Source organism: Ostrinia nubilalis, chromosome 28, assembly GCF_963855985.1.
Source record: "Ostrinia nubilalis chromosome 28, ilOstNubi1.1, whole genome shotgun sequence".
Lineage (NCBI taxonomy): Eukaryota > Metazoa > Arthropoda > Insecta > Lepidoptera > Crambidae > Ostrinia > Ostrinia nubilalis.
The window spans coordinates 3,179,008-3,206,147 of record NC_087115.1 but is presented as its reverse complement, the minus strand read 5'-3'; the positions used below and the strand labels follow the sequence as shown (position 1 = coordinate 3,206,147).

At 41.3% G+C, this 27,140-nt stretch overlaps 1 protein-coding gene across 1 annotated transcript in view; it reads left to right on the top strand.

Moving 5' to 3' along the window:
* Positions 1-1,981: 1,981 nt before the first annotated feature.
* Positions 1,982-27,140, top strand: part of LOC135085198 (la-related protein 1-like) — a 97,360-nt gene continuing 72,201 nt past the window's right edge. Inside the window, exon 1 of the mRNA XM_063979952.1 lies at positions 1,982-2,835. Coding sequence (XP_063836022.1) covers positions 2,482-2,835 — 354 coding nt within the window. The 5' untranslated portion in view covers positions 1,982-2,481. The remainder of the gene's footprint in view (positions 2,836-27,140) is intronic.

The following is a 27,140-nucleotide window of genomic DNA, read 5'->3' as shown; positions in this document are numbered from 1 at the left end:
CCTCCAAAGAAATATGCACTGATACTATTGACATAGTATCAGATAATGTTACAATATCTGCCACTCCTGAAAGTCCAGAAACTTTTGATTTGGGTTCTACTTTAAGTGAGAACTTAGTTACAACTGCTGTAAATACATCAATACCACTCGTTATAGTCAGCAGGCCACCGTCGTTAGTCATACAATCTCGGAAATCTCTCCAGCCATTCATAAATTCGGACTTGCCATCACCAGCCTCTGTGATAGCTGGACAGCCACAGTCACTGTTTTTACAAGCGCTATCCAAATTAAATGAGAGTTCTCTCAGCATGGCAGTTATGAACCACTTCAAGACGACCCAGCCGAATACTTCAGGGCAGACTATGGGCCAGACTTATTGGAGGAAGTCAGCTGAAATATCGCCTCCTGATTCATTAGCCAGCGCGCCACCATCCTACTCGTTCGTTTTACGCCAGATGGCTGTGCGTAGAAGACCCAGAATCGTGGGCACTTTCATACCTTCACCGTCATTTGTTCAGCATACTCCTCCGCCTAATTACGCGGCTGCTTTTGATATTTACGTTGATAATCCTATTCCTCCGCCTCCTACGAGGGTTTATAACTTTGGGTTCACGTCCATGCCTGTTGTATGCCCGGACTGTGGCTACACTGGAATGACTGTAGTCACCAGTAAGATCACGATATGTACCCACTTATGTGCTGTTATTTTATGCATCATGTGCTGTTGGGTATGCGCACCACTGCCGTATGTTCTCAGATCTTGCAAGGATGTTTATCATTACTGTCGAAACTGCAGGAACTTCTTGGGTATGTACTGCCCGACAAATCCAGAACAATCAATGTCACCACCATGATGTTCATGATGTTACAAAGTATTTTATTCATAGTCAATAGTTCTTACTATTATATTGTTTTAATATTATAGATTTAATTTGAATGGTATATTTATTATTTGATAAGATAGGTGAAGGTGGAAATAAATATTATTTTTTTGATTGAGAGAATAAACCCTTTTTAAAATAAGTCTGTGTTACATTCACTTATTATTTTTTTAGCAATAAGTTGGTGATGATGTTAATATTAGCCTTAAATAAGTTTTCAAGTTATTAGCCATTGCTAATAAAAAATGGAAACAGATTCTAAACGAAATGCATTCGAAATTCCCGGCTTCTATCAAAGCGAAAAGGAGAGGCAATGTTATAAGGAAATAACGAAATCTGATTGGTTATCTTTAGTTATTCAAACACATCTCTCCTCCCCACTTTGGTCGAAACCAAGCCTAATTAAATTCGGGTTTCCAGCGCGTGGTTTGCCCTGCACAATCAACAAAAACATGTCAACATGTAACATTTTTTGTTAGCAATTTTGTAGTGAAGACCCCGCCTTAGAAGTCACTAGCCAAGGCAAGGTCGCAACTCTTGCACAACTTTTGCAAGAAACTCCGTCCGATCGTTCGTGCAATGGCGTTTCGTTTTTCCGAATACAGTTTTTTGACATTACGAAAGCTTATTCCTGCATGTAACGAAACGTTGTAAGCTGAAAATCATAGACAATTTATTTGCAAAATATTTTTTTTCTTGTATTTGTTGTTATTTTAGTAAAAAATAAAATAATGAGTTATTTTGTTATGCTGAAACAGAAAAAATCGTTAGAAAAGGTCTGACTAAATTATTACAAATGGTGAGTTTTTTGGCACTTGGCAAACATTTTTACGATAAAAATGTGATTTTGTTATACCTGCGTTCTAGAAAAACTTATTGATAGAAATAATTTTATTTTGTTAATCGGCAATTACTTAGCACACAATAAAAGAAGTAGATGAAATTGGCCTTAAATGTTAGTTAAAATGTGTTGATAAAGCGTGAGAAGCTTTTGTTTTATTGTTTTTCTATAAATTAAATTAAAAAATGGTATGAACGCATTGGCTGTCAATGAAACATCAGCGCCACCTGGTGGCAAAATGTCTGCCGATAAAATTAGAAGTCACAGCCTTCCGTAAGTTCCGTGTGTGTTGCGGAAAAATCCCTTTTTGGGCGTCCGACCACATGTGAGGATAGTGAACAAAATATGGTTCTTTAGTGATTTTCTGTTCGGAAAAACGTATTTGAGAGTGATTTGTTGAAGATATCGATAGATACAACGTGCCCGTATCGTGTAGTGCCCCAGAAGAGTTGGAATTGGACGACGGAAGTGAATTTTTCGATGTAAATACGGTCCATCCAGGGTCAGTCCGGTGTGCCCCCAGAAGTCCGCGCATATTTTTCGGCTGTCGTGTGTTACGTCGCGGCCGTTCGTCTCGCACGTTATTTTCTGAGCGTTCGACCTTCGCTCGGTGCGGTCAGGTCGCGTGTGGTGTGCGTACTCGATTGATTGGTTAGATCGGCAGCATGCCGTCTTGTTGATGAGTATGGCGGCGCGCTCGTGATCCTGTGTCGGCGCGGAGCGCGCGCCCGGCTTACATAACGAAGGCAGAGCGGCGGGATGGCCGCTCGCGTGTCGGCGGAGGCCGCGGGGCCCTCGTACGCGTCAGTGCTGAACTTTAGAGGAGGCGATAGCAACAAGGAGAACATAGAGGCGGCCCCGGGAGAGGTCCCGGAGTTGCCTCCGCGGGCCGGCGACGACGAGGAGGAGGAGGGCTTCGTGCCGGTGATAGCGCACAGGGGCCGGCCGGGCAAGAGTCGCAGGGAGCGCGAGCGCAGGGCTCCGCCGCGGCCGCACAAGGCGCCTTCGCAGCACGCGGAGCCGCAGGCGGCCTCGGAGCAGCAGCAGGCCGCCACGGACGCGCAGCCCAAGAAGTTCGTGGAGGCTCCCATCCCCAAAGTCAACCCTTGGCAGGTCAGTGCGTGTAAACAAACCTCTGTCAGTTATTATGGGATATTGTTTTGCCTCCAATTGTAATTCTATTGAGGTTAAGTTCTCATTTCTGTATGAAACCAACACTTTTCAAAGCCTTCCAATTAGCGTAGGGTAGCGAGTGCCATATTGGCTATGCTTATTGGGTTTTCATCTGGACCGGACTGTTTTATTATGGTGAATCATTTACATAACAATGATTTCTCAGCATAAACACAAAAAAATTCACAACAAATAGCATAATGACTGATACTTTCTTGTGTTTTGCCCTTGAAATCTGCACCGTTGGCCTGTGTGGGTAGTAGTAAAACAAAATCTGTCTTATGTAGTCCACCGCAGGTTTGCAACTTCATTGCATGGGTAACTGTAAACGAAAATAATACACAATTAACATCAATCATAATTAATGATTTGAACTGTTCCACCGATTTCCAATTAAATCTCAAAATTTATATAAACGGTTATTAATAGAGTAAACTTTCTAATTTGTTGTTTTTGCAATGTTACTCAGTTTTGGTACCGCAATCTCGGCTGCATAACGATTTATTTGTTGCGGACCGTGCACTGCGTTTTACGTTTACTGCATAATTATCCTAAAGTATTATTAGAAGCTTTTTATACATAATAAGTTCAAAAACCACCAGTTAAACTTAACTTTAAGGCTAATGGAACTGGAGTATATTTCTGTTTTGAATTCTGGAAAAATCCAAAGGTTATCTTCATTTTTCAATTAATTTGTAAGTAATATCTGTTTAGAACTTATTTAAAAATACATCACAACTGTTCTTCTCCTATGCTTGGCATCAAATTGAGGAATTTATTAAGTATTGTGTTTATTTAGTTACATAAAATTATTGAGCATGTGGTATTTTTATGAATTGGCAAAAAATTAACTGTTTACTTTACAAATTCAATTTATTTTGTAATATTTAAAGCTTTTCATCATAGTGATATTCAAATCTTTTAAGAAGAATGATTAATTAGAGTTGTTTATTAGTTAATTTTACTGCAACTACAGGTTATTTAAAATATAGGTTATGTTAAGACTACCCCAGGTTTCCACTTGTGGAAAGATATTATGAGGGTATTATTTACATGGCTTTAGCAATAAATATGTAGCTACCCACATTACTATTTCAAAATTATTTTGTATGGTATCATATAAATTGACACAATACACTTATTGGAGCACTACGCTAGCACATATTAAAAAGCTTTACTAAATCTTTATTCTCAATCTTAGCTCATATTAATCATGCAAATAATGTCAATTACGTTTATGTTGAACGGTTATTACTGACATCCTGAAGTCTCCATACAATGCCAACCGAGCGTGACTGAACCGATATGATGCATTCACGATAATTCTGAATGAAAGAGTGTATCCTGATTCGAAATGATACATGCTATCGTATCTTTGTCCGCCACTGCCATTTTTTTTTACTACCCTCTTACCAATTTTATGAAAATCTAGATTTATTTTACTTTAAAATCTATGGTTAAATAAGATAGATAATACAGTGCATGCAATGTCACAATGGAAGTACCAGACGTATATTTTTTCAGTTTTTAACACTTGTTGCATAAATTATGCACATCTTTCGACTTTTTTATAGACTACCTACATGGGTATTTATATTATGTTATAATGTTACATACACTGATATGAACCCACTCCTCCATATAATATAGTATTACTTTTTAGCCAAATAAAGGAGAGTGCTGTAGGTATTTCGAATTTGATTGTTTAGTTTATTTGGAAAACTAAACTGAATTATGTTTGATAGATGAACCACTTGTTGATTTACCTACCTTTATAATGAAATTACTTGACTATTCTCATAATAGCAATTTTAACATAAAATATCTTATTTAAAGTAAGTAACCATGACAAAAGTTCATTATCTTCACTCTAACAACTTATATTTATATCTTAAGATAAGGAATCAGTATTTGATTTGCAGTATTTTTAGAATTACACAATTTTAAAACCTATTTGTATCAGTGGTTATAACTTTTAATTCAGAAATATTACAAAATTATTGTTTTATATTATGTGTATTTTATATGATGGAGGCCTAAGGGCTGACTTCAATCATTGAATAACTTAACTGAAGAAAAAAATTGACCTATTGACATTTTCTCTATGGGAAATGTACAATCAAAATGTCAACTTTATGTTGTAGATAAATGTTATCGGTTGAAAAATCATGTCTTAAATAAATAGATTAAACCAAATCAAGATTACAAAAGAAACTTTTAGTTTTTTCAATTCTCATACCACACTTACGCCCGATTCACAAACGATGCTTGCTTAAGTGAAGCAGCAAATCAAACGCACAACGTTGAATAGAGCTCTGTGATTGGTTCGTGTGTCACCCTATGCGTCCACGCGCACTGTGAGATCTCTTAGTAATGTTTGTGAATATGGGCGACTATCTTCTTTAACTACTATGTGACAAGCATAAAATTAATATAATATGCCCATCATACAATGATACAGTTTCAATTGAAACTTGGCACAGCTCCTATGTACTGCTACATGACCACTTAGTTTACTAATTAAATTACTATATTACTACTATGACATGAAATACATTAGTGCTGTCTTCAAATACTTACAGTATTCATTAACTGCTGATCAATCGGTGTATCTATATAAATATTATAAATGCGAAAGTAACTCTGTCTGTCTGTCTCTCTTTCACGCCTAAACCAATGAACCGATTTTGATGAAATTTGGCAGGGAGATAGTTTGAATCCCGGGAAAGGACATAGGATAGTCTTTATCCTGGTTTTTGAAACAGGGACGCGCGCGATCAAGTTTTTCTGTGACACAAAATTCTACGCGGGCGAAGCCGCGGGCGGAACGCTAGTTTACTATAATATTACTATGACATAGAAGATAGATACATTAGTGCTGTCTTCAAATATTTAAAGTACTCATAAATTGCTGATCCATTGGTATATATTTACTATATTACTAGACATAAAATGTATTAGACCTATTTTCAAATACATAAGGTACTCATAAACAGCTGATCAGTGCATCATCCAATTAATATCAATGTAAATAAGATTGTAAATCGATTATTTTATTTACCACCAAGCCCACAGCTCCATTCATTATGAAGTTTTCCCAATTAACCGGTAGATGGCGCCATATGTCGTCAGCTGCGCACGCGGCGAATAGTCGTTTTGTACAAGATATAGTAATCCTCTTGAATAATTTGGAATATTATACTAATCTCAACAAAAATTGTTTATAAAATGCACTAAGCTTTGTGTAAAACTAGTTCTTTCTGTGCTTAAATTGCATCAAAATCCGTTTAGTCGTTTTATAAGATAATGCAGTCTTATAGTTCTCTGGGTATTGAATCTAGGACCTTCGTATTCAATTATTTCACTAATTTACAAATTATTAAATTACACCTTCAACTTCAAGTACTTTTCCTTTTGCTATTGTTTTAGGTATAAAAAACCTAGTGTTAGATTTGCATACTTGTATTCCAATCGCAATCGCATTTCTATTTAATTTCGAGTCAGCAATATTTTTTTTACCTAAAAATGTATACATACTTGCATCGGCAAGCGACTTTCATCCCTAAACGAAGAAATAATTCGTGTCAGTTTTCATTTTGGAATCGCTTCTCAACTGTTGCGAATCTGCGTCATCTAGTCTTCACTGCAGGAGCACGACCCTCTAAATTACCAGAAGCAAGTTGAGGATTTGATCTATACTCCCCACGTTTGTCAGACGGGTTGGAGATACCTGGTGTTGCCATTTGCCCCTTAGTCGCCTTACGACTTCCATGGGAATGAGGGTGTTCTGTGACTGGGCGGGAACCACACGGCCATTTTTCGAAATGAATCTCTTTCATTATCATCATTTCAGCCATAGGACGTCCACAGCTCAACATAGGTCCTTGATTGATTGGTAACGGCCTGCGTCCAGCGCCTCCCTGCCACCCTTATGATGTCATCGGTCCACCTTGTGGGTGCACGCCCCACGCTGCGTTTTCCGGTACGCGGCCTTCATTCCAGAACCTTGCTGCCCCATCGGCCGTCAGTTCTGCGTACTATGTGCCCTGCCCATTGCCACTTCAGCTTGCTAATCCGCCGGGCTATGTCAGCGACTTTAGCTCGTTTACGGATCTCCTCGTTTCTGATTCGATCTCGCAAAGAAACACTGAGCATAGCCTTCTCCATAGCACGCTGTGCAACTTTGAGCTTCTGTATAAGGCCCAGAGTGAGAGGCCACGTTTCCGAGCCATAAGTCATCACTGGTAACACACATTGGTTGTAAACTTTCATCTTCAGGCACTGAGGTATTTTGGACGAAAAGATGTTGCGTTGTTTCCCGAACGCTGCCCAGTCGAGTTGGATTCGACGGTTGACCTCCTCTCTTTCTCTGGAATCTCTTTACCATAAACAAATGGTGAGGGTCGCGGGAAGAGCCTGGGTGCAGGCAGCCCAGAACTGGTCGTTGCAGAAATCTGGAAATCTTTGTCCAGCAGTGGACGTCATTTGGCTGAAACGAAACTATAAAGAATTGGAACTACAGATGACATAACCCATCCATGTGGCGTTATTGAGGTTATATCAATACTTCGTGATAACGCTGTCACACTGATAATAAAAAGTACACGTTGTAAGTACGTCAATCCTGATTTCGTGGACGGAGCAATATCTTTTGTACAGTCACATTTATATTTATCAAGATTTGCTATAGCGCCCAAGATCCATTGAAGTATTGCTCTACTAGAGATAGAGATGTGAGCAGCTTATATGTAAACTAGCGACCCGCCCCAGCTTGGCACGAGGGCTAAGTATGCCTATCCTTCCTTTTGAATCACCCCTATCTATTAAAAAATCCACATCAAATCCATCGCGTAGTTTTAAAGTTCTAAGCATACATAGGGACAGACAGCTGAAAGCGACTTTGTTTGTAGTGATAATGAAGTTAGTAGAGATATTGGATACATAGTATACATGGGCAGGACACAAGTACGCAGAACTGACGGCCGATGGGGCAGCAAGGTAGACCGATGACCTGAAAGGTAGCAGGAAGGAAGGTTATCATCATCATCAGATGATGATAACCCTAAACTTGTAATAGAAGTTTATTTCTTTATAAACTGGATGATGCGCTCGCGCAATGAGGATCATTTCGATTTTTAGCTGTGAATGCAGATTTATAGGGCTAAGAAATCCTTAATACACAGTGCAAAAATTTTTGTTCTACGACAAAAATTGACGAAGTTATGGCCAAATTACTAAAAAAGTTCACTGACCGCCCGGCGCGGGGACGATGACGTCATTATATCCGATCCGAACGCTGCCGGCGTACTGCGTGGATAGAAAATATTTTTTTCTAGCCAAATTATCAGTTTTAGAGAAAAACTTGTAATGACATTTATTCATCAGAATAAAGTAAGCTATCGATAGGTAATTTTTAAAAATGGAAATTGTGAAAAATAACGCAAAAAATCCATACGCTCATACGATTCAATGGCACGCAGAGACGCGATTGGGGTCTCCGCGGTGGTATATTTGGCGATTTATTCAAATAAAGTGTACATAAGTGTTGTTAGAGTCATATCTTCTTCCAAGTAAAATATAAAAATGTATAAGTATTAATTTATTTACTTCTAACAATAAGGTATAACTTCTAACAATATGACATTGCTATGAAAATCATTTCGATGTACACTTAATAATACCTACCTGTTATTTAGTTTTTCTGAGTTAAACCTACGCACCTACCTATCTATTCGCCGTTCCCATGGGCGGGCCAGCTGCTGCAGGAAGGACAGCCGCTCCGTGCTGGAAATCTATTTAATCTTAGCCTAGAAGCTGGGTATGATTACCCCGCCCCTCTCCTCTCCCCAGGTCATAAACTGGGCATGACTTCCCCCTCGGCCAGAAGTTGGGTATGATTTACCCCCCCCCCCCGGCCCGAAACTGGGTATGACTTGACCCCTCCCCCTCCCCCCAGGCCAGAAGCTAGGTAAGGCTTGCCCCTACCCCCAGGCCATAAGCATAAGCTGGATATGACTCCCCTTCGGCCAGAAGCTGGGTATGACACCCCCCCATGCCAGAAATGCCAGAAACTGGGTATGACTTGACCCCCCCCCTCCCCCAGGCCATAAGCTGGGTAAGGCTAGCCCCTCCCCCCAGCCCTAGAAACTGGTTATGACTTGACCCCTTCCCCCCCCCCCCTCTCCCCAAGCCAGAAGCTGGGTAAGGCTAGCCCCTTCCCCCAGTCCATAAGCATAAGCTAGGTATGACTCCCCCTCGGCCGGAAGCTGGGTATTACTTACCCCCCCCCCCCCAGGCCAGAAACTGGGTATGACTTGCCTCTCCCCCCTCCCACCAAGGCCAGAAGCTGGGTAAGGCTTGCCCCTCCCACCAGGCTATAAGCTGAGTATGACTTATCCCCCCCCCCCCCCCCCCCCAGGCCAGAAACTGGGTATTAGCATCATATTAAGTATTATTATGTTCAATACAAACAATCATTAAGTTACACTCACCCCAACCGCGTCTCCGCATTGCATCGAATCCTATGAAATGTGGTTTTTGGACATAGCAATACTTATTTTTCACAATTTTTATTTTTAAAAATTACTGGTCGATAGGTTACTTTATTTTGAAGAATAAATGTTATTAAAAGTTTTTTTCTAAAAGTGATAGTTTAGCCGGAAAAAAATATTTTCCATCCCATTAGTACGCCGGCTGCGCTCGATTCGGATATAATGACGTCACGCGGCCTTGCGTACGTTGACTTTTAGCGGCAAAAACGGCCTATATTTATTACTTAATATCTTCGTAAGTAATGGTCCGATTTGGATAATTCAAAAAGATATATCTTTCTTATGTCTTAAAGATTAACGTAGATACTAGTTTTATTGAATTTTCTACAACAGTACTGATCCTCATTATAAAGAAAATCATTGTTCCAACTGTCAATTTGCACAACACACGGAGTCACGATTAAAATGTATATATCACTAGCTTTCCGCCCGCGGCTTCACCCGCGTGAAATTTAGTCTGTCACATCGTTTCAGCCGAAAGACGTCCACAGTTGGACAAAGGCCTCCCCCAAGGATTTCCACAAAGACCGGTCCTGCGCCGCTCGCATCCAGGCACCTCCCACGACCTTCACCTAGTGGGTGGCCTGCCCACGCTACGTCTTCCGGCTCGTGGTCTCCACTCAAGAACTTTCCTGGTAGGATTAGAAGGATCGTTGTTACAACTGTCAATTCGCTCAACACTATCCGTCTCACGATTAAACACAAATTAAATATCATTTGCCCGACAAAGGCGCGCTGAATTGCATTTAATTGCACACGTTTGCATAACATCCGTTCTTAATATGTCAATCTCATACTCATACTTTCACTGTGGTTGAACTTGCTCTTTTTGTTTTTACCCTTGGTTAAAGGTAGGTTGCGTAATTCTGTAGTTATGTACATAAAATATGCGATTATATCATACAGAATTGGGTTAAATAATTTGAGAATGCACCAGTCTGCTTTTTTTAGTAAGAAAGGTTTCTACATCCGATCCGAATCCGTGAAAGTATTGTGAATCGTCTTTGCTCAAAAATTAGATTATTTTATAGATCGTTTCATCCACGAAGACGCGCCCTACCAATCTTCCGCGAATGTTTTAGTGATATCGGTACACGCTAAATCATCCATGAGTGCACACGCACACTACAATAATGACGCTCGAATTGCTCGGATCAAACTCCCCGCACCCCGCGCGACCGAGACTAAACATTGGTGAGGCGCGTCTTCGTGGATGAAACGATCTATAGTCCCGTTAACCCCTTGTACTAAGCTAAATATGCTTGTGTTACAAGGCTCACCACAATAGTCGAGCGGCGGCGGGATTCGAACCCGCGTTTCTCGCATGAAGAATCTGCTAGTCCGACTTCTTCGGCTATCGTGGTTTCTAACCTTGACCAAGATTTGGCCCATAAGAACTTCAATAAAAAAGATATTCCTTATAGGGCTCTTTACATATCTCCTTATCTTTTGGGCCTCCTTTACAGTAGTAGCTTTAATACCTGAATTCAAAATACCTGGAAGAACAGGCCTAAAAGACAACACGTAAAGAATTGCTGCTGTTGCTGCCCAGAATTTCATACGCAAGAATTCTTAGCACCAAGTAAAAAAGATAGTCCTTTCCCTACTAAAGTCCTAGAAAAGTATTTTTCTTATTCTAGGTTTTAATCTAGGCAAGACATGTAATAACTACAAACGACTTAAGGAACTCCCCAAGACATTCCATTTCGGGAATTCAATCCGCGACCCGCGCCAAATGGATCGTTAACATTTTTGTAGAGCTCTTGTCACAGCACAAGAAGAACAGCTAAAGCCCGGTCTGTGAGCACGTAGAATTTTGTCCAATGACCCCAAGCTACCCATCCTTATCGCTCGCGCGTAATTATGTTGCTGTCGCGCACGCACACTCACTGCGCGAGTCCTTCCACGAAGCTAAGTAACTTCATAAAATAAACGCTTGGGCGAAGCGATTTCGAAATTAAAACTGTCACGTTTTACCACTTTTCTCGGGGGGCAGATCTTTTGGGATCATCATCATCATCATCATTTCAGTCATATGACGTCCACTGCTAAACATAGGCCTCCCCCAATGACTTCCACAATGGCCGGTTGGCAGCGGCCTACATCCAGTGCCTTCCTGCTACCTTCACGAGGTCATCGGTCCACCTTTGGGATGGTTATACTCGTATTTTCCAACCATCACCTCAATAAAATTGTGCCTAATTTCAAATGAGAACGAGCCTGTACGATGGATAACTTGGTCTATCCACTTTGATCACCTGGATTTGATCACCAGCGTGATCAAAGTGGACTCCACTCCAGGTGACACTTTGGTGTCTTTTGATCACCCATGGATAAGATCACCTTGGTGATCAAAGTGGACTTTTTATCCATCCATATATCCATGGGACTTTTTATCCATCCCATCCAAAATGCATGCACTTTGATCACCCTGCTGATCAACCTATCTGCTAGATAGGCTAAGTTAAAGAAATAAACGTATTTGTAAATGACTAAGCTGATGAATTTGATATGTGATAGTTACGTCACAAATTATACGGGATTTCTAAATACCCTAAATGGGCATTTAGATAACTCGATAACTGCCGATGGATTTTTTAGCCGATTGATAAGAGATTCTAGACTGATAAGGGTGATTGTATTGGTTAAAAGTCTTATAATAAACCTAGCGCTTGAATTTTTATTTAAAAATTATCTGCGAGATACGAAATCGATGATTTGTAATTTAAATTCAAACCTTCAATGAATAAATGCAAATATTTAGGAAATGATGATATGCAAAGATATGTCTGACGTAGTGACGTCAAAACGCAAATCGGTTATCATTAGCAGATTATTAAGATGGCGAAAACATAACTCACTTCTATGCAGTCGGTCAAAAGAAATACTTCAAGATGTTTCGATTTGTACTCGTATTAGTCGAATAGAATTTTTTTTTTCTGATGCGTAACTACCAAGGTGTGTTGCATCATTCTACTACACTATAAATAGTGTTGTTTGTTTGTCATTAACCGACATCTGAACTGATATAGCTGAAGCTAAAAAAAGCTCCGTGGTTGAGGATTCCGGGTGAAGCTCGCTTTCACCTTTGGCCTGATCATCACTTACCATCAGGTGAGATACAGGCCAAGAACGTCCTCGTTGTGGATAAAAAAAAAGAAAAAAGCTCTATGCTATGCTCGATGGATCGGGACTATTCCCACTTCTCGCTCTCGTGCAACTCCTGTGTGGCCAGGATCTACAGCTTGACCGCCATTAAAAACCCAACCAGTGAAGGTCAAGTTTGTCCCGGGGGGAAAGTTATTCTGCCATTGCTCGATGGATCGACGACCTCGAGAAGGTAGCTGGTAGTGCCCTGGATATAACCAGCGGAATTCTACCAAAGTAGCGGAATCGTCACAAATGGCGATCTTTCTGTTTTCTTGTGTCCTGCTGTGGACTGCCATAGACTGAAAGTCAAAGTCAAAGCTTTTATTCAGTACTTAGGCCCTTTCCAGGGCGCTTATACACGTCCCAAATATAGCTTGCCCTACCACCATTCCGGGACAAAATATGGGCTGGCGCTGAGAAGTGGCGGAAGAAACTCAGTCACTTTTGTCAGCCTCTTTTTCAATCAATGATGGTGATAATGCTTTTCTCTGTAGAACTACAAACGTCTTCAATCCTATTGATAAGAACGTGTCTTTACGTCTATCAGTGACGAATCAAATTTCAAAATCATCCTCATCTCAGAAGTCACACATCTGCAGGCCACTCTGTAACGCCGAATACGTACTTTCGGTTTTGTCTGTCACTGTTGCTCATGCTGGCATCTAGCTTCGCGTGAGCGGGATGGAAACATTCGAAACTTCGGATATCGTGTTTTGGTAGTAGGCCGTCTGTGTTTCATCAAGAAAATTTTCACAAATCATCCAATTTTTCGCAAAGTATTCACATATTGACAAAGAGACAATCCAAAATAAATAGATTTGGCGTCACATGACGCGGCGAGCCGTTGGCCGTTGACATTATGTGACGATCACGCTTGGCCGAATGCCAGTTGTCATAATATAAATCAATTTTGCGCTTAAATGTGGTTTGTCTGAAAACTGAAAAGTTGTGGTTTGTAGTCCTTGGTCTTCTGGTGTAGGTTGTAAGGTCACAGAAAATTCTGAGCCAAAGTGAGGCAATAGCCCAACGATGTTGGTGTCGCACTGGCCGACTCGATATCCGAGGAAAGCTGGTTCAAACCCCGCCGCTGCTGGACTATTACCAACCCACGAGAACAAGCTATCCAAGAGACGTTAATGGGACTATTAGTAATTTGTGCAGTACAAATTACGTACTAATATTATTATTTACCTCAAAAACGAGGAACCAATACATGCATCCTGCATCTCACCTGATGGAAAGTGATCAGGCTGAAGGTGGAAGCGAGCCTCGCCCAGAATCCTCGACGACAGAGGAACTTGCCATCTTACTTAGCTTCGATTCGATTGGGTTTTTATCGGCATACAAACTGTAGATCCTGGCTACATAAGAGTTGCAGCAGTGGGAACGAGAGGTGGGAATTGTCCCGCAGCCAGGTCTTAGGGATTTAATTTAACCGCCTCTGTGGTCTAGTGGTTTAACCGCCTCTGTGTTCTAGTGGGAAGACCACCTGCTTCAGACGCAGAGGTCCCGGGTTTGATTCCCAGTGGGGGCAGATTTTTCTGTTCGGTTTGGTTGGTGATAGGGCTTGTTCTAAGTTCGCCTGGCTAGCTACCACCATCTTACCTAAGTCTGTCGCCATATCAACAATGTTAACAGCTTTGTTGTGTTCCGGCAGTTAGAGGTAAGATAGCCAGTTCCTCCGTTGAGGATTCCGGGTGAAGCTCGCTTCCACCTTCGGCCTGATCATCACTTACCATGAGATACAGACCAAGAGCTTCCTCGTTGTGGATAAAAAAATCTTAGTAAGGTAGTGCCTGAATGCGGACAGCATAAGGCCATTGCAGAAATCCTTGGAGGAGGGCTTTATCCAGACTCCCGTAATGTCCAAATGTTTAGGTCGAAAAGAAGCACATTATTTTTTACTACTACTTTAATGAAAGTGGGACCAGATAGGGCACTGCTGTTTTGAATAAAATTAGGCAACAATATTGTTCTGATTGCCCTGGACGTCGGCCAAAACATGTGTTTATTTATACTTGTGTTACAAAACTGTGAATTATGTATTTCTGTAACTGTTGTTTTTTTCAGCAGTTAATTTAGCGTCGTAATGGGATTATCAAAAGATCTCTTTGAATGGCTGAGATTTAACGAGCGATTTTCGCGTTGCTTGTTACTATTTTACTCTCTTTCTGACGCAGCTGGGTAAAAATATGCTCTACCCTAAAAGTATATCGTGTGCTTCAGGTAGGATTCGAATCCGCAAGCTCCCTACCGTTTTATTACTATTTTAACCCAAGTAGAACTTAGTAAATGATAAAACCCAATTTCGTTGAAGGATCTGCAAACCTGACGGTAAAAGAAAGGTTGGTCCCTTTCAAATTGGTGAAGAAAATACAATAGAAGAGATACAAAATCACCTACCTGCTTTATACCTTAAAATCAGGCAAGCCAGTAAACATTTTCATTGTTTTTGGGCACAATGTAGTAAAGGTCAAAACAGCGTGGTATTTTATTTTGCCTGCTTGAGAGCGATTTCGCAAAATGTTGATTGTATGTTACATGGTTTGTAAATGTCATACTTTAGAAGTCCTGTAAGTTTTAGGTATGATTCCTTAAGAAAATTCGCTAAATTTCGAGTAAATGCAGCAACAGTCAGAACATAGAGGCAAAATCTCGTAACGCCCGAAACGCACACTTTTCGACTCATATTTTCGTTATCCTACATCCTAAGCTGTACAAACTTTATTATTAAGATAAAACAACTAAAAACGGACAGATTAAGGCACTAACATTATTAAAATACTATTTCAAAATACATGAAATTGTTGAATATGTGTGTACGAACGTAACACCCGAAACGATGGAATGACCCATTGCATACTTGTATTCCAATCGCAATCGCATTTCTATTTAATTTCGAGTCAGCAATATTTTTTTTACCTAAAAATGTATACATACTTGCATCGGCAAGCGACTTTCATCCCTAAACGAAGAAATAATTCGTGTCAGTTTTCATTTTGGAATCGCTTCTCAACTGTTGCGAATCTGCGTCATCTAGTCTTCACTGCAGGAGCACGACCCTCTAAATTACCAGAAGCAAGTTGAGGATTTGATCTATACTCCCCACGTTTGTCAGACGGGTTGGAGATACCTGGTGTTGCCATTTGCCCCTTAGTCGCCTTACGACTTCCATGGGAATGAGGGTGTTCTGTGACTGGGCGGGAACCACACGGCCATTTTTCGAAATGAATCTCTTTCATTATCATCATTTCAGCCATAGGACGTCCACAGCTCAACATAGGTCCTTGATTGATTGGTAACGGCCTGCGTCCAGCGCCTCCCTGCCACCCTTATGATGTCATCGGTCCACCTTGTGGGTGCACGCCCCACGCTGCGTTTTCCGGTACGCGGCCTTCATTCCAGAACCTTGCTGCCCCATCGGCCGTCAGTTCTGCGTACTATGTGCCCTGCCCATTGCCACTTCAGCTTGCTAATCCGCCGGGCTATGTCAGCGACTTTAGCTCGTTTACGGATCTCCTCGTTTCTGATTCGATCTCGCAAAGAAACACTGAGCATAGCCTTCTCCATAGCACGCTGTGCAACTTTGAGCTTCTGTATAAGGCCCAGAGTGAGAGGCCACGTTTCCGAGCCATAAGTCATCACTGGTAACACACATTGGTTGTAAACTTTCATCTTCAGGCACTGAGGTATTTTGGACGAAAAGATGTTGCGTTGTTTCCCGAACGCTGCCCAGTCGAGTTGGATTCGACGGTTGACCTCCTCTCTTTCTCTGGAATCTCTTTACCATAAACAAATGGTGAGGGTCGCGGGAAGAGCCTGGGTGCAGGCAGCCCAGAACTGGTCGTTGCAGAAATCTGGAAATCTTTGTCCAGCAGTGGACGTCATTTGGCTGAAACGAAACTATAAAGAATTGGAACTACAGATGACATAACCCATCCATGTGGCGTTATTGAGGTTATATCAATACTTCGTGATAACGCTGTCACACTGATAATAAAAAGTACACGTTGTAAGTACGTCAATCCTGATTTCGTGGACGGAGCAATATCTTTTGTACAGTCACATTTATATTTATCAAGATTTGCTATAGCGCCCAAGATCCATTGAAGTATTGCTCTACTAGAGATAGAGATGTGAGCAGCTTATATGTAAACTAGCGACCCGCCCCAGCTTGGCACGAGGGCTAAGTATGCCTATCCTTCCTTTTGAATCACCCCTATCTATTAAAAAATCCACATCAAATCCATCGCGTAGTTTTAAAGTTCTAAGCATACATAGGGACAGACAGCTGAAAGCGACTTTGTTTGTAGTGATAATGAAGTTAGTAGAGATATTGGATACATAGTATACATGGGCAGGACACAAGTACGCAGAACTGACGGCCGATGGGGCAGCAAGGTAGACCGATGACCTGAAAGGTAGCAGGAAGGAAGGTTATCATCATCATCAGATGATGATAACCCTAAACTTGTAATAGAAGTTTATTTCTTTATAAACTGGATGATGCGCTCGCGCAATGAGGATCATTTCGATTTTTAGCTGTGAATGCAGATTTATAGGGCTAAGAAATCCTTAATACACAGTGCAAAAATTTTTGTTCTACGACAAAAATTGACGAAGTTATGGCCAAATTACTAAAAAAGTTCACTGACCGCCCGGCGCGGGGACGATGACGTCATTATATCCGATCCGAACGCTGCCGGCGTACTGCGTGGATAGAAAATATTTTTTTCTAGCCAAATTATCAGTTTTAGAGAAAAACTTGTAATGACATTTATTCATCAGAATAAAGTAAGCTATCGATAGGTAATTTTTAAAAATGGAAATTGTGAAAAATAACGCAAAAAATCCATACGCTCATACGATTCAATGGCACGCAGAGACGCGATTGGGGTCTCCGCGGTGGTATATTTGGCGATTTATTCAAATAAAGTGTACATAAGTGTTGTTAGAGTCATATCTTCTTCCAAGTAAAATATAAAAATGTATAAGTATTAATTTATTTACTTCTAACAATAAGGTATAACTTCTAACAATATGACATTGCTATGAAAATCATTTCGATGTACACTTAATAATACCTACCTGTTATTTAGTTTTTCTGAGTTAAACCTACGCACCTACCTATCTATTCGCCGTTCCCATGGGCGGGCCAGCTGCTGCAGGAAGGACAGCCGCTCCGTGCTGGAAATCTATTTAATCTTAGCCTAGAAGCTGGGTATGATTACCCCGCCCCTCTCCTCTCCCCAGGTCATAAACTGGGCATGACTTCCCCCTCGGCCAGAAGTTGGGTATGATTTACCCCCCCCCCCGGCCCGAAACTGGGTATGACTTGACCCCTCCCCCTCCCCCCAGGCCAGAAGCTAGGTAAGGCTTGCCCCTACCCCCAGGCCATAAGCATAAGCTGGATATGACTCCCCTTCGGCCAGAAGCTGGGTATGACACCCCCCCATGCCAGAAATGCCAGAAACTGGGTATGACTTGACCCCCCCCTCCCCCAGGCCATAAGCTGGGTAAGGCTAGCCCCTCCCCCCAGCCCTAGAAACTGGTTATGACTTGACCCCTTCCCCCCCCCCCCTCTCCCCAAGCCAGAAGCTGGGTAAGGCTAGCCCCTTCCCCCAGTCCATAAGCATAAGCTAGGTATGACTCCCCCTCGGCCGGAAGCTGGGTATTACTTACCCCCCCCCCCCCCCAGGCCAGAAACTGGGTATGACTTGCCTCTCCCCCCTCCCACCAAGGCCAGCAGCTGGGTAAGGCTTGCCCCTCCCACCAGGCTATAAGCTGAGTATGACTTATCCCCCCCCCCCCCCCCCCCAGGCCAGAAACTGGGTATTAGCATCATATTAAGTATTATTATGTTCAATACAAACAATCATTAAGTTACACTCACCCCAACCGCGTCTCCGCATTGCATCGAATCCTATGAAAATGTGGTTTTTGGACATAGCAATACTTATTTTTCACAATTTTTATTTTTAAAAATTACTGGTCGATAGGTTACTTTATTTTGAAGAATAAATGTTATTAAAAGTTTTTTTCTAAAAGTGATAGTTTAGCCGGAAAAAAATATTTTCCATCCCATTAGTACGCCGGCTGCGCTCGATTCGGATATAATGACGTCACGCGGCCTTGCGTACGTTGACTTTTAGCGGCAAAAACGGCCTATATTTATTACTTAATATCTTCGTAAGTAATGGTCCGATTTGGATAATTCAAAAAGATATATCTTTCTTATGTCTTAAAGATTAACGTAGATACTAGTTTTATTGAATTTTCTACAACAGTACTGATCCTCATTATAAAGAAAATCATTGTTCCAACTGTCAATTTGCACAACACACGGAGTCACGATTAAAATGTATATATCACTAGCTTTCCGCCCGCGGCTTCACCCGCGTGAAATTTAGTCTGTCACATCGTTTCAGCCGAAAGACGTCCACAGTTGGACAAAGGCCTCCCCCAAGGATTTCCACAAAGACCGGTCCTGCGCCGCTCGCATCCAGGCACCTCCCACGACCTTCACCTAGTGGGTGGCCTGCCCACGCTACGTCTTCCGGCTCGTGGTCTCCACTCAAGAACTTTCCTGGTAGGATTAGAAGGATCGTTGTTACAACTGTCAATTCGCTCAACACTATCCGTCTCACGATTAAACACAAATTAAATATCATTTGCCCGACAAAGGCGCGCTGAATTGCATTTAATTGCACACGTTTGCATAACATCCGTTCTTAATATGTCAATCTCATACTCATACTTTCACTGTGGTTGAACTTGCTCTTTTTGTTTTTACCCTTGGTTAAAGGTAGGTTGCGTAATTCTGTAGTTATGTACATAAAATATGCGATTATATCATACAGAATTGGGTTAAATAATTTGAGAATGCACCAGTCTGCTTTTTTTAGTAAGAAAGGTTTCTACATCCGATCCGAATCCGTGAAAGTATTGTGAATCGTCTTTGCTCAAAAATTAGATTATTTTATAGATCGTTTCATCCACGAAGACGCGCCCTACCAATCTTCCGCGAATGTTTTAGTGATATCGGTACACGCTAAATCATCCATGAGTGCACACGCACACTACAATAATGACGCTCGAATTGCTCGGATCAAACTCCCCGCACCCCGCGCGACCGAGACTAAACATTGGTGAGGCGCGTCTTCGTGGATGAAACGATCTATAGTCCCGTTAACCCCTTGTACTAAGCTAAATATGCTTGTGTTACAAGGCTCACCACAATAGTCGAGCGGCGGCGGGATTCGAACCCGCGTTTCTCGCATGAAGAATCTGCTAGTCCGACTTCTTCGGCTATCGTGGTTTCTAACCTTGACCAAGATTTGGCCCATAAGAACTTCAATAAAAAAGATATTCCTTATAGGGCTCTTTACATATCTCCTTATCTTTTGGGCCTCCTTTACAGTAGTAGCTTTAATACCTGAATTCAAAATACCTGGAAGAACAGGCCTAAAAGACAACACGTAAAGAATTGCTGCTGTTGCTGCCCAGAATTTCATACGCAAGAATTCTTAGCACCAAGTAAAAAAGATAGTCCTTTCCCTACTAAAGTCCTAGAAAAGTATTTTTCTTATTCTAGGTTTTAATCTAGGCAAGACATGTAATAACTACAAACGACTTAAGGAACTCCCCAAGACATTCCATTTCGGGAATTGAATCCGCGACCCGCGCCAAATGGATCGTTAACATTTTTGTAGAGCTCTTGTCACAGCACAAGAAGAACAGCTAAAGCCCGGTCTGTGAGCACGTAGAATTTTGTCCAATGACCCCAAGCTACCCATCCTTATCGCTCGCGCGTAATTATGTTGCTGTCGCGCACGCACACTCACTGCGCGAGTCCTTCCACGAAGCTAAGTAACTTCATAAAATAAACGCTTGGGCGAAGCGATTTCGAAATTAAAACTGTCACGTTTTACCACTTTTCTCGGGGGGCAGATCTTTTGGGATCATCATCATCATCATCATTTCAGTCATATGACGTCCACTGCTAAACATAGGCCTCCCCCAATGACTTCCACAATGGCCGGTTGGCAGCGGCCTACATCCAGTGCCTTCCTGCTACCTTCACGAGGTCATCGGTCCACCTTTGGGATGGTTATACTCGTATTTTCCAACCATCACCTCAATAAAATTGTGCCTAATTTCAAATGAGAACGAGCCTGTACGATGGATAACTTGGTCTATCCACTTTGATCACCTGGATTTGATCACCAGCGTGATCAAAGTGGACTCCACTCCAGGTGACACTTTGGTGTCTTTTGATCACCCATGGATAAGATCACCTTGGTGATCAAAGTGGACTTTTTATCCATCCATATATCCATGGGACTTTTTATCCATCCCATCCAAAATGCATGCACTTTGATCACCCTGCTGATCAACCTATCTGCTAGATAGGCTAAGTTAAAGAAATAAACGTATTTGTAAATGACTAAGCTGATGAATTTGATATGTGATAGTTACGTCACAAATTATACGGGATTTCTAAATACCCTAAATGGGCATTTAGATAACTCGATAACTGCCGATGGATTTTTTAGCCGATTGATAAGAGATTCTAGACTGATAAGGGTGATTGTATTGGTTAAAAGTCTTATAATAAACCTAGCGCTTGAATTTTTATTTAAAAATTATCTGCGAGATACGAAATCGATGATTTGTAATTTAAATTCAAACCTTCAATGAATAAATGCAAATATTTAGGAAATGATGATATGCAAAGATATGTCTGACGTAGTGACGTCAAAACGCAAATCGGTTATCATTAGCAGATTATTAAGATGGCGAAAACATAACTCACTTCTATGCAGTCGGTCAAAAGAAATACTTCAAGATGTTTCGATTTGTACTCGTATTAGTCGAATAGAATTTTTTTTTTCTGATGCGTAACTACCAAGGTGTGTTGCATCATTCTACTACACTATAAATAGTGTTGTTTGTTTGTCATTAACCGACATCTGAACTGATATAGCTGAAGCTAAAAAAAGCTCCGTGGTTGAGGATTCCGGGTGAAGCTCGCTTTCACCTTTGGCCTGATCATCACTTACCATCAGGTGAGATACAGGCCAAGAACGTCCTCGTTGTGGATAAAAAAAAAGAAAAAAGCTCTATGCTATGCTCGATGGATCGGGACTATTCCCACTTCTCGCTCTCGTGCAACTCCTGTGTGGCCAGGATCTACAGCTTGACCGCCATTAAAAACCCAACCAGTGAAGGTCAAGTTTGTCCCGGGGGGAAAGTTATTCTGCCATTGCTCGATGGATCGACGACCTCGAGAAGGTAGCTGGTAGTGCCCTGGATATAACCAGCGGAATTCTACCAAAGTAGCGGAATCGTCACAAATGGCGATCTTTCTGTTTTCTTGTGTCCTGCTGTGGACTGCCATAGACTGAAAGTCAAAGTCAAAGCTTTTATTCAGTACTTAGGCCCTTTCCAGGGCGCTTATACACGTCCCAAATATAGCTTGCCCTACCACCATTCCGGGACAAAATATGGGCTGGCGCTGAGAAGTGGCGGAAGAAACTCAGTCACTTTTGTCAGCCTCTTTTTCAATCAATGATGGTGATAATGCTTTTCTCTGTAGAACTACAAACGTCTTCAATCCTATTGATAAGAACGTGTCTTTACGTCTATCAGTGACGAATCAAATTTCAAAATCATCCTCATCTCAGAAGTCACACATCTGCAGGCCACTCTGTAACGCCGAATACGTACTTTCGGTTTTGTCTGTCACTGTTGCTCATGCTGGCATCTAGCTTCGCGTGAGCGGGATGGAAACATTCGAAACTTCGGATATCGTGTTTTGGTAGTAGGCCGTCTGTGTTTCATCAAGAAAATTTTCACAAATCATCCAATTTTTCGCAAAGTATTCACATATTGACAAAGAGACAATCCAAAATAAATAGATTTGGCGTCACATGACGCGGCGAGCCGTTGGCCGTTGACATTATGTGACGATCACGCTTGGCCGAATGCCAGTTGTCATAATATAAATCAATTTTGCGCTTAAATGTGGTTTGTCTGAAAACTGAAAAGTTGTGGTTTGTAGTCCTTGGTCTTCTGGTGTAGGTTGTAAGGTCACAGAAAATTCTGAGCCAAAGTGAGGCAATAGCCCAACGATGTTGGTGTCGCACTGGCCGACTCGATATCCGAGGAAAGCTGGTTCAAACCCCGCCGCTGCTGGACTATTACCAACCCACGAGAACAAGCTATCCAAGAGACGTTAATGGGACTATTAGTAATTTGTGCAGTACAAATTACGTACTAATATTATTATTTACCTCAAAAACGAGGAACCAATACATGCATCCTGCATCTCACCTGATGGAAAGTGATCAGGCTGAAGGTGGAAGCGAGCCTCGCCCAGAATCCTCGACGACAGAGGAACTTGCCATCTTACTTAGCTTCGATTCGATTGGGTTTTTATCGGCATACAAACTGTAGATCCTGGCTACATAAGAGTTGCAGCAGTGGGAACGAGAGGTGGGAATTGTCCCGCAGCCAGGTCTTAGGGATTTAATTTAACCGCCTCTGTGGTCTAGTGGTTTAACCGCCTCTGTGTTCTAGTGGGAAGACCACCTGCTTCAGACGCAGAGGTCCCGGGTTTGATTCCCAGTGGGGGCAGATTTTTCTGTTCGGTTTGGTTGGTGATAGGGCTTGTTCTAAGTTCGCCTGGCTAGCTACCACCATCTTACCTAAGTCTGTCGCCATATCAACAATGTTAACAGCTTTGTTGTGTTCCGGCAGTTAGAGGTAAGATAGCCAGTTCCTCCGTTGAGGATTCCGGGTGAAGCTCGCTTCCACCTTCGGCCTGATCATCACTTACCATGAGATACAGACCAAGAGCTTCCTCGTTGTGGATAAAAAAATCTTAGTAAGGTAGTGCCTGAATGCGGACAGCATAAGGCCATTGCAGAAATCCTTGGAGGAGGGCTTTATCCAGACTCCCGTAATGTCCAAATGTTTAGGTCGAAAAGAAGCACATTATTTTTTACTACTACTTTAATGAAAGTGGGACCAGATAGGGCACTGCTGTTTTGAATAAAATTAGGCAACAATATTGTTCTGATTGCCCTGGACGTCGGCCAAAACATGTGTTTATTTATACTTGTGTTACAAAACTGTGAATTATGTATTTCTGTAACTGTTGTTTTTTTCAGCAGTTAATTTAGCGTCGTAATGGGATTATCAAAAGATCTCTTTGAATGGCTGAGATTTAACGAGCGATTTTCGCGTTGCTTGTTACTATTTTACTCTCTTTCTGACGCAGCTGGGTAAAAATATGCTCTACCCTAAAAGTATATCGTGTGCTTCAGGTAGGATTCGAATCCGCAAGCTCCCTACCGTTTTATTACTATTTTAACCCAAGTAGAACTTAGTAAATGATAAAACCCAATTTCGTTGAAGGATCTGCAAACCTGACGGTAAAAGAAAGGTTGGTCCCTTTCAAATTGGTGAAGAAAATACAATAGAAGAGATACAAAATCACCTACCTGCTTTATACCTTAAAATCAGGCAAGCCAGTAAACATTTTCATTGTTTTTGGGCACAATGTAGTAAAGGTCAAAACAGCGTGGTATTTTATTTTGCCTGCTTGAGAGCGATTTCGCAAAATGTTGATCCGAATCCGCGAAAATATGGTCCTGGGTATAGTCGTAGAACTATGTATTTGTATGGTAGTTTAAGCACATCCAGTTTCTTTAGTCAGTTTTCTAGATCAGAGATCAGTAGTGCGAAACCGCACCTTTATCTGGTGGTGGCGGAATTGATGCCACCATATTTTCAAGCTGAGTGAGATAACATTGAGTTCAAAACCAATGAAAAATTATTTTCTCTATACCAGCTAAAGGTTGAGCCTTTGAGGTTGCTTGTGTGCTTGTGTTTATGACATCGGCTGCTGCAACACAGCCGAAACGTCAAACTATGGGTAACTCGTATAAAAATGTCGCGTTCATCGGTATTTCTCTATTTTAACCAGCTTAAGGGTTAAGGTTAGCAAGAAGGCTGGATACAGCTTCTACCAACCGCGTGTTGTGGAAATCGTTGGGGTACTGAACATAGGCCAGCAGTTGACGTCCTATGGCTGAAATGATGATGAGATAACAAGATTCAAAATCAATGAAAAATGATTTTCTATGTACCAGCAGAATCTGCCAAGAGTGGTTAACACTTGACAGATCGCTCCCAAAGCTGAATTGGACGCGTATCGTTGCTAACGATGCGATTGATTGCTAACAAACAAAGAGTTCTGCCAACCCCAATCAATGTAAACAAGCACTAGGCAGTCAGGTGGAGTCAAGGTGAACGATATGACTGCTAGTATAAACTATGGTTCGGTTTCTGAAATTTGACTTTTCATAATTAGTTCTTACGTAAGTAATTTTTGTGTTACTTGTACCAACCTCGGGACCCGTTATGAAGCTTCTCCTGTAAATGACGGTTATTTTGCAAGGTACTATGGTTAAACTTTTCCGCCAAGTTATGAGCCGCTAGGTGTCTAACGTGGCTCAATCGGTCACCAGGCCGACCGAAGTACTGTTGTATAGATTTCGTCTAATCTGTAATACTCCTCTACGTGTGTGAGACACAGCTGATCTATCATACAAATTTAATGACCTGACTTATGTACCTGTGATTTCACAATAAACACAATTTGAATTTGAATAGAAAAGTTTTCGAGTAAACAAGATCTAGGTAGCTTCTTGCTTTACAGACAGCAAATTGGTTTAGTTTAGTACTTCATTAGTAGTTCATCATCATCACTCAAATGAACCAATTTCGACAAAATATTTGGCCAAGTGGTAGTTTTTACGTTCCATACAAATCTTTCCAAAAACTTTTCCTGTGCAAAAACACGATTGAACGATATGGTCTAAAAATTGGTCCAGCCTCTTCGTGATAGCAAATCAATTTAGACCCGTTACGAGCTGGAAACTTATCTAACATCTTAGTTTATCCACACAGATCGTATCTGCCATGCAACTGCAAGTTTACCGTGTGCTCAAAGTTCCAACAAAGTCTGTTCGTCTAAATATACAGCGCGGCCATGACGGCTGCGCGTTGACGAATTACTTGGCATTACGGCCAAGAGTAAGGTCTAACCGGAGTGGGATGCACTAACTAGTTTTAGAGCCTTGCTCGAGGTTAAGACTCTAAGAAGGATCCCGTTTTTTGCAGGATCCCGATTAATTTGTACGGGACTATTCCCACCTCTCGTTCCCACCGCTGCAACTCCTGTACAGCTTGACCGCCAATAAAAACCCAACCAGTGAAAGTCAAGTTTGTCCCGGGGGAAAGTTAAACTGTCATTGGAACCGCAACGAAATTAATCAGAAGAACATAAGAGGAGTTCGAACTTTCGAAGTTAAGGTTCGACTTCCCTCCATTGCAAAGCGGATCTCGATTAATTGTAGTTTTCACACGAATATCCCGTTGGATTGGCAATGTCCCGAAAAAACTGATCCATTAGAATTTGGAATGCGAAACACACGCTACTGTCCGCAGTCCAGTTCAGTTTTGCGAAATCTCCTGGGTTGTCGTGGGAAAGAAAGGGCCCTTAGATCCTTAGGTCTTAGGTTTACCATCAGGTGATCCGTCTGCTAGCTTGCCTCTTATCCCATTAAAAAAAATCTTATTTTATTCATGATATTCTAATTCTTGGTGAAGTTTCACAAAAGAATTGAAAAGTCCAAAAGCTAACTTCCTGAAAGTGCAACGTTGAAATCCAATCAAAGTTGGTGTTGGAATAAACATTGCACCACATATTACATCTGTTAAGTAAGATCGAGGTCAAGTGCTTCATTTTATTCAAAGAATCAGAATCACCTGCGTCATACTATTATTATGATATATGCATGCTATGTTAACATAATTGCTATATTCTACCTACCTATTCTCAGATAGATGACTCAAAACGCGATTCGAACTCAAGAACAGCTTCTGGCTTTTGGTCTTTACATTTTAAATTCAAGCAATCTGAAGTTTATCTCAAGCGTAGATTGAGGTTTTTGATTGGTTTAATTTTAATAATAAGTCCAATCACAGAACGGAATATATGACTGAGATTTTTTTTTATGCAGTCTAGGATGGTACATATCTGCCCTGTAATCACTCTCGCCTTGACAAGGCCCGGATTATAATCTTCGGGAAACCAACGTTCTTTTGTTATACATACAAACCAGAGATGTAACGGAGGTAGTTTTATCGGAACCGAAATCGGAATCGGAGTTTTCAAATTTGATTTATCGGAATCGGAATCGAAATCGGAGGCAGGGTCAGTTTGTTTAAGGAAAAATAAAACATGATTTATAGTCAATTCTTTTCATTTTTATTTATTACTAGCTGACCCGGCGAACTTCGTACCGCCTTAGCGTAGAGATTTTCTTTATATTTTTTTCCGTAAAAACCTTGTACAGAGTATTAGAAAACTACAAAAAAAAATCAGCCAAATCGGTCAAGCCGTTTTAATGTTATGTCGTGACAACGGAAAACGGGTTTCATTTTTATATATATAGATAGATAGATTATAAA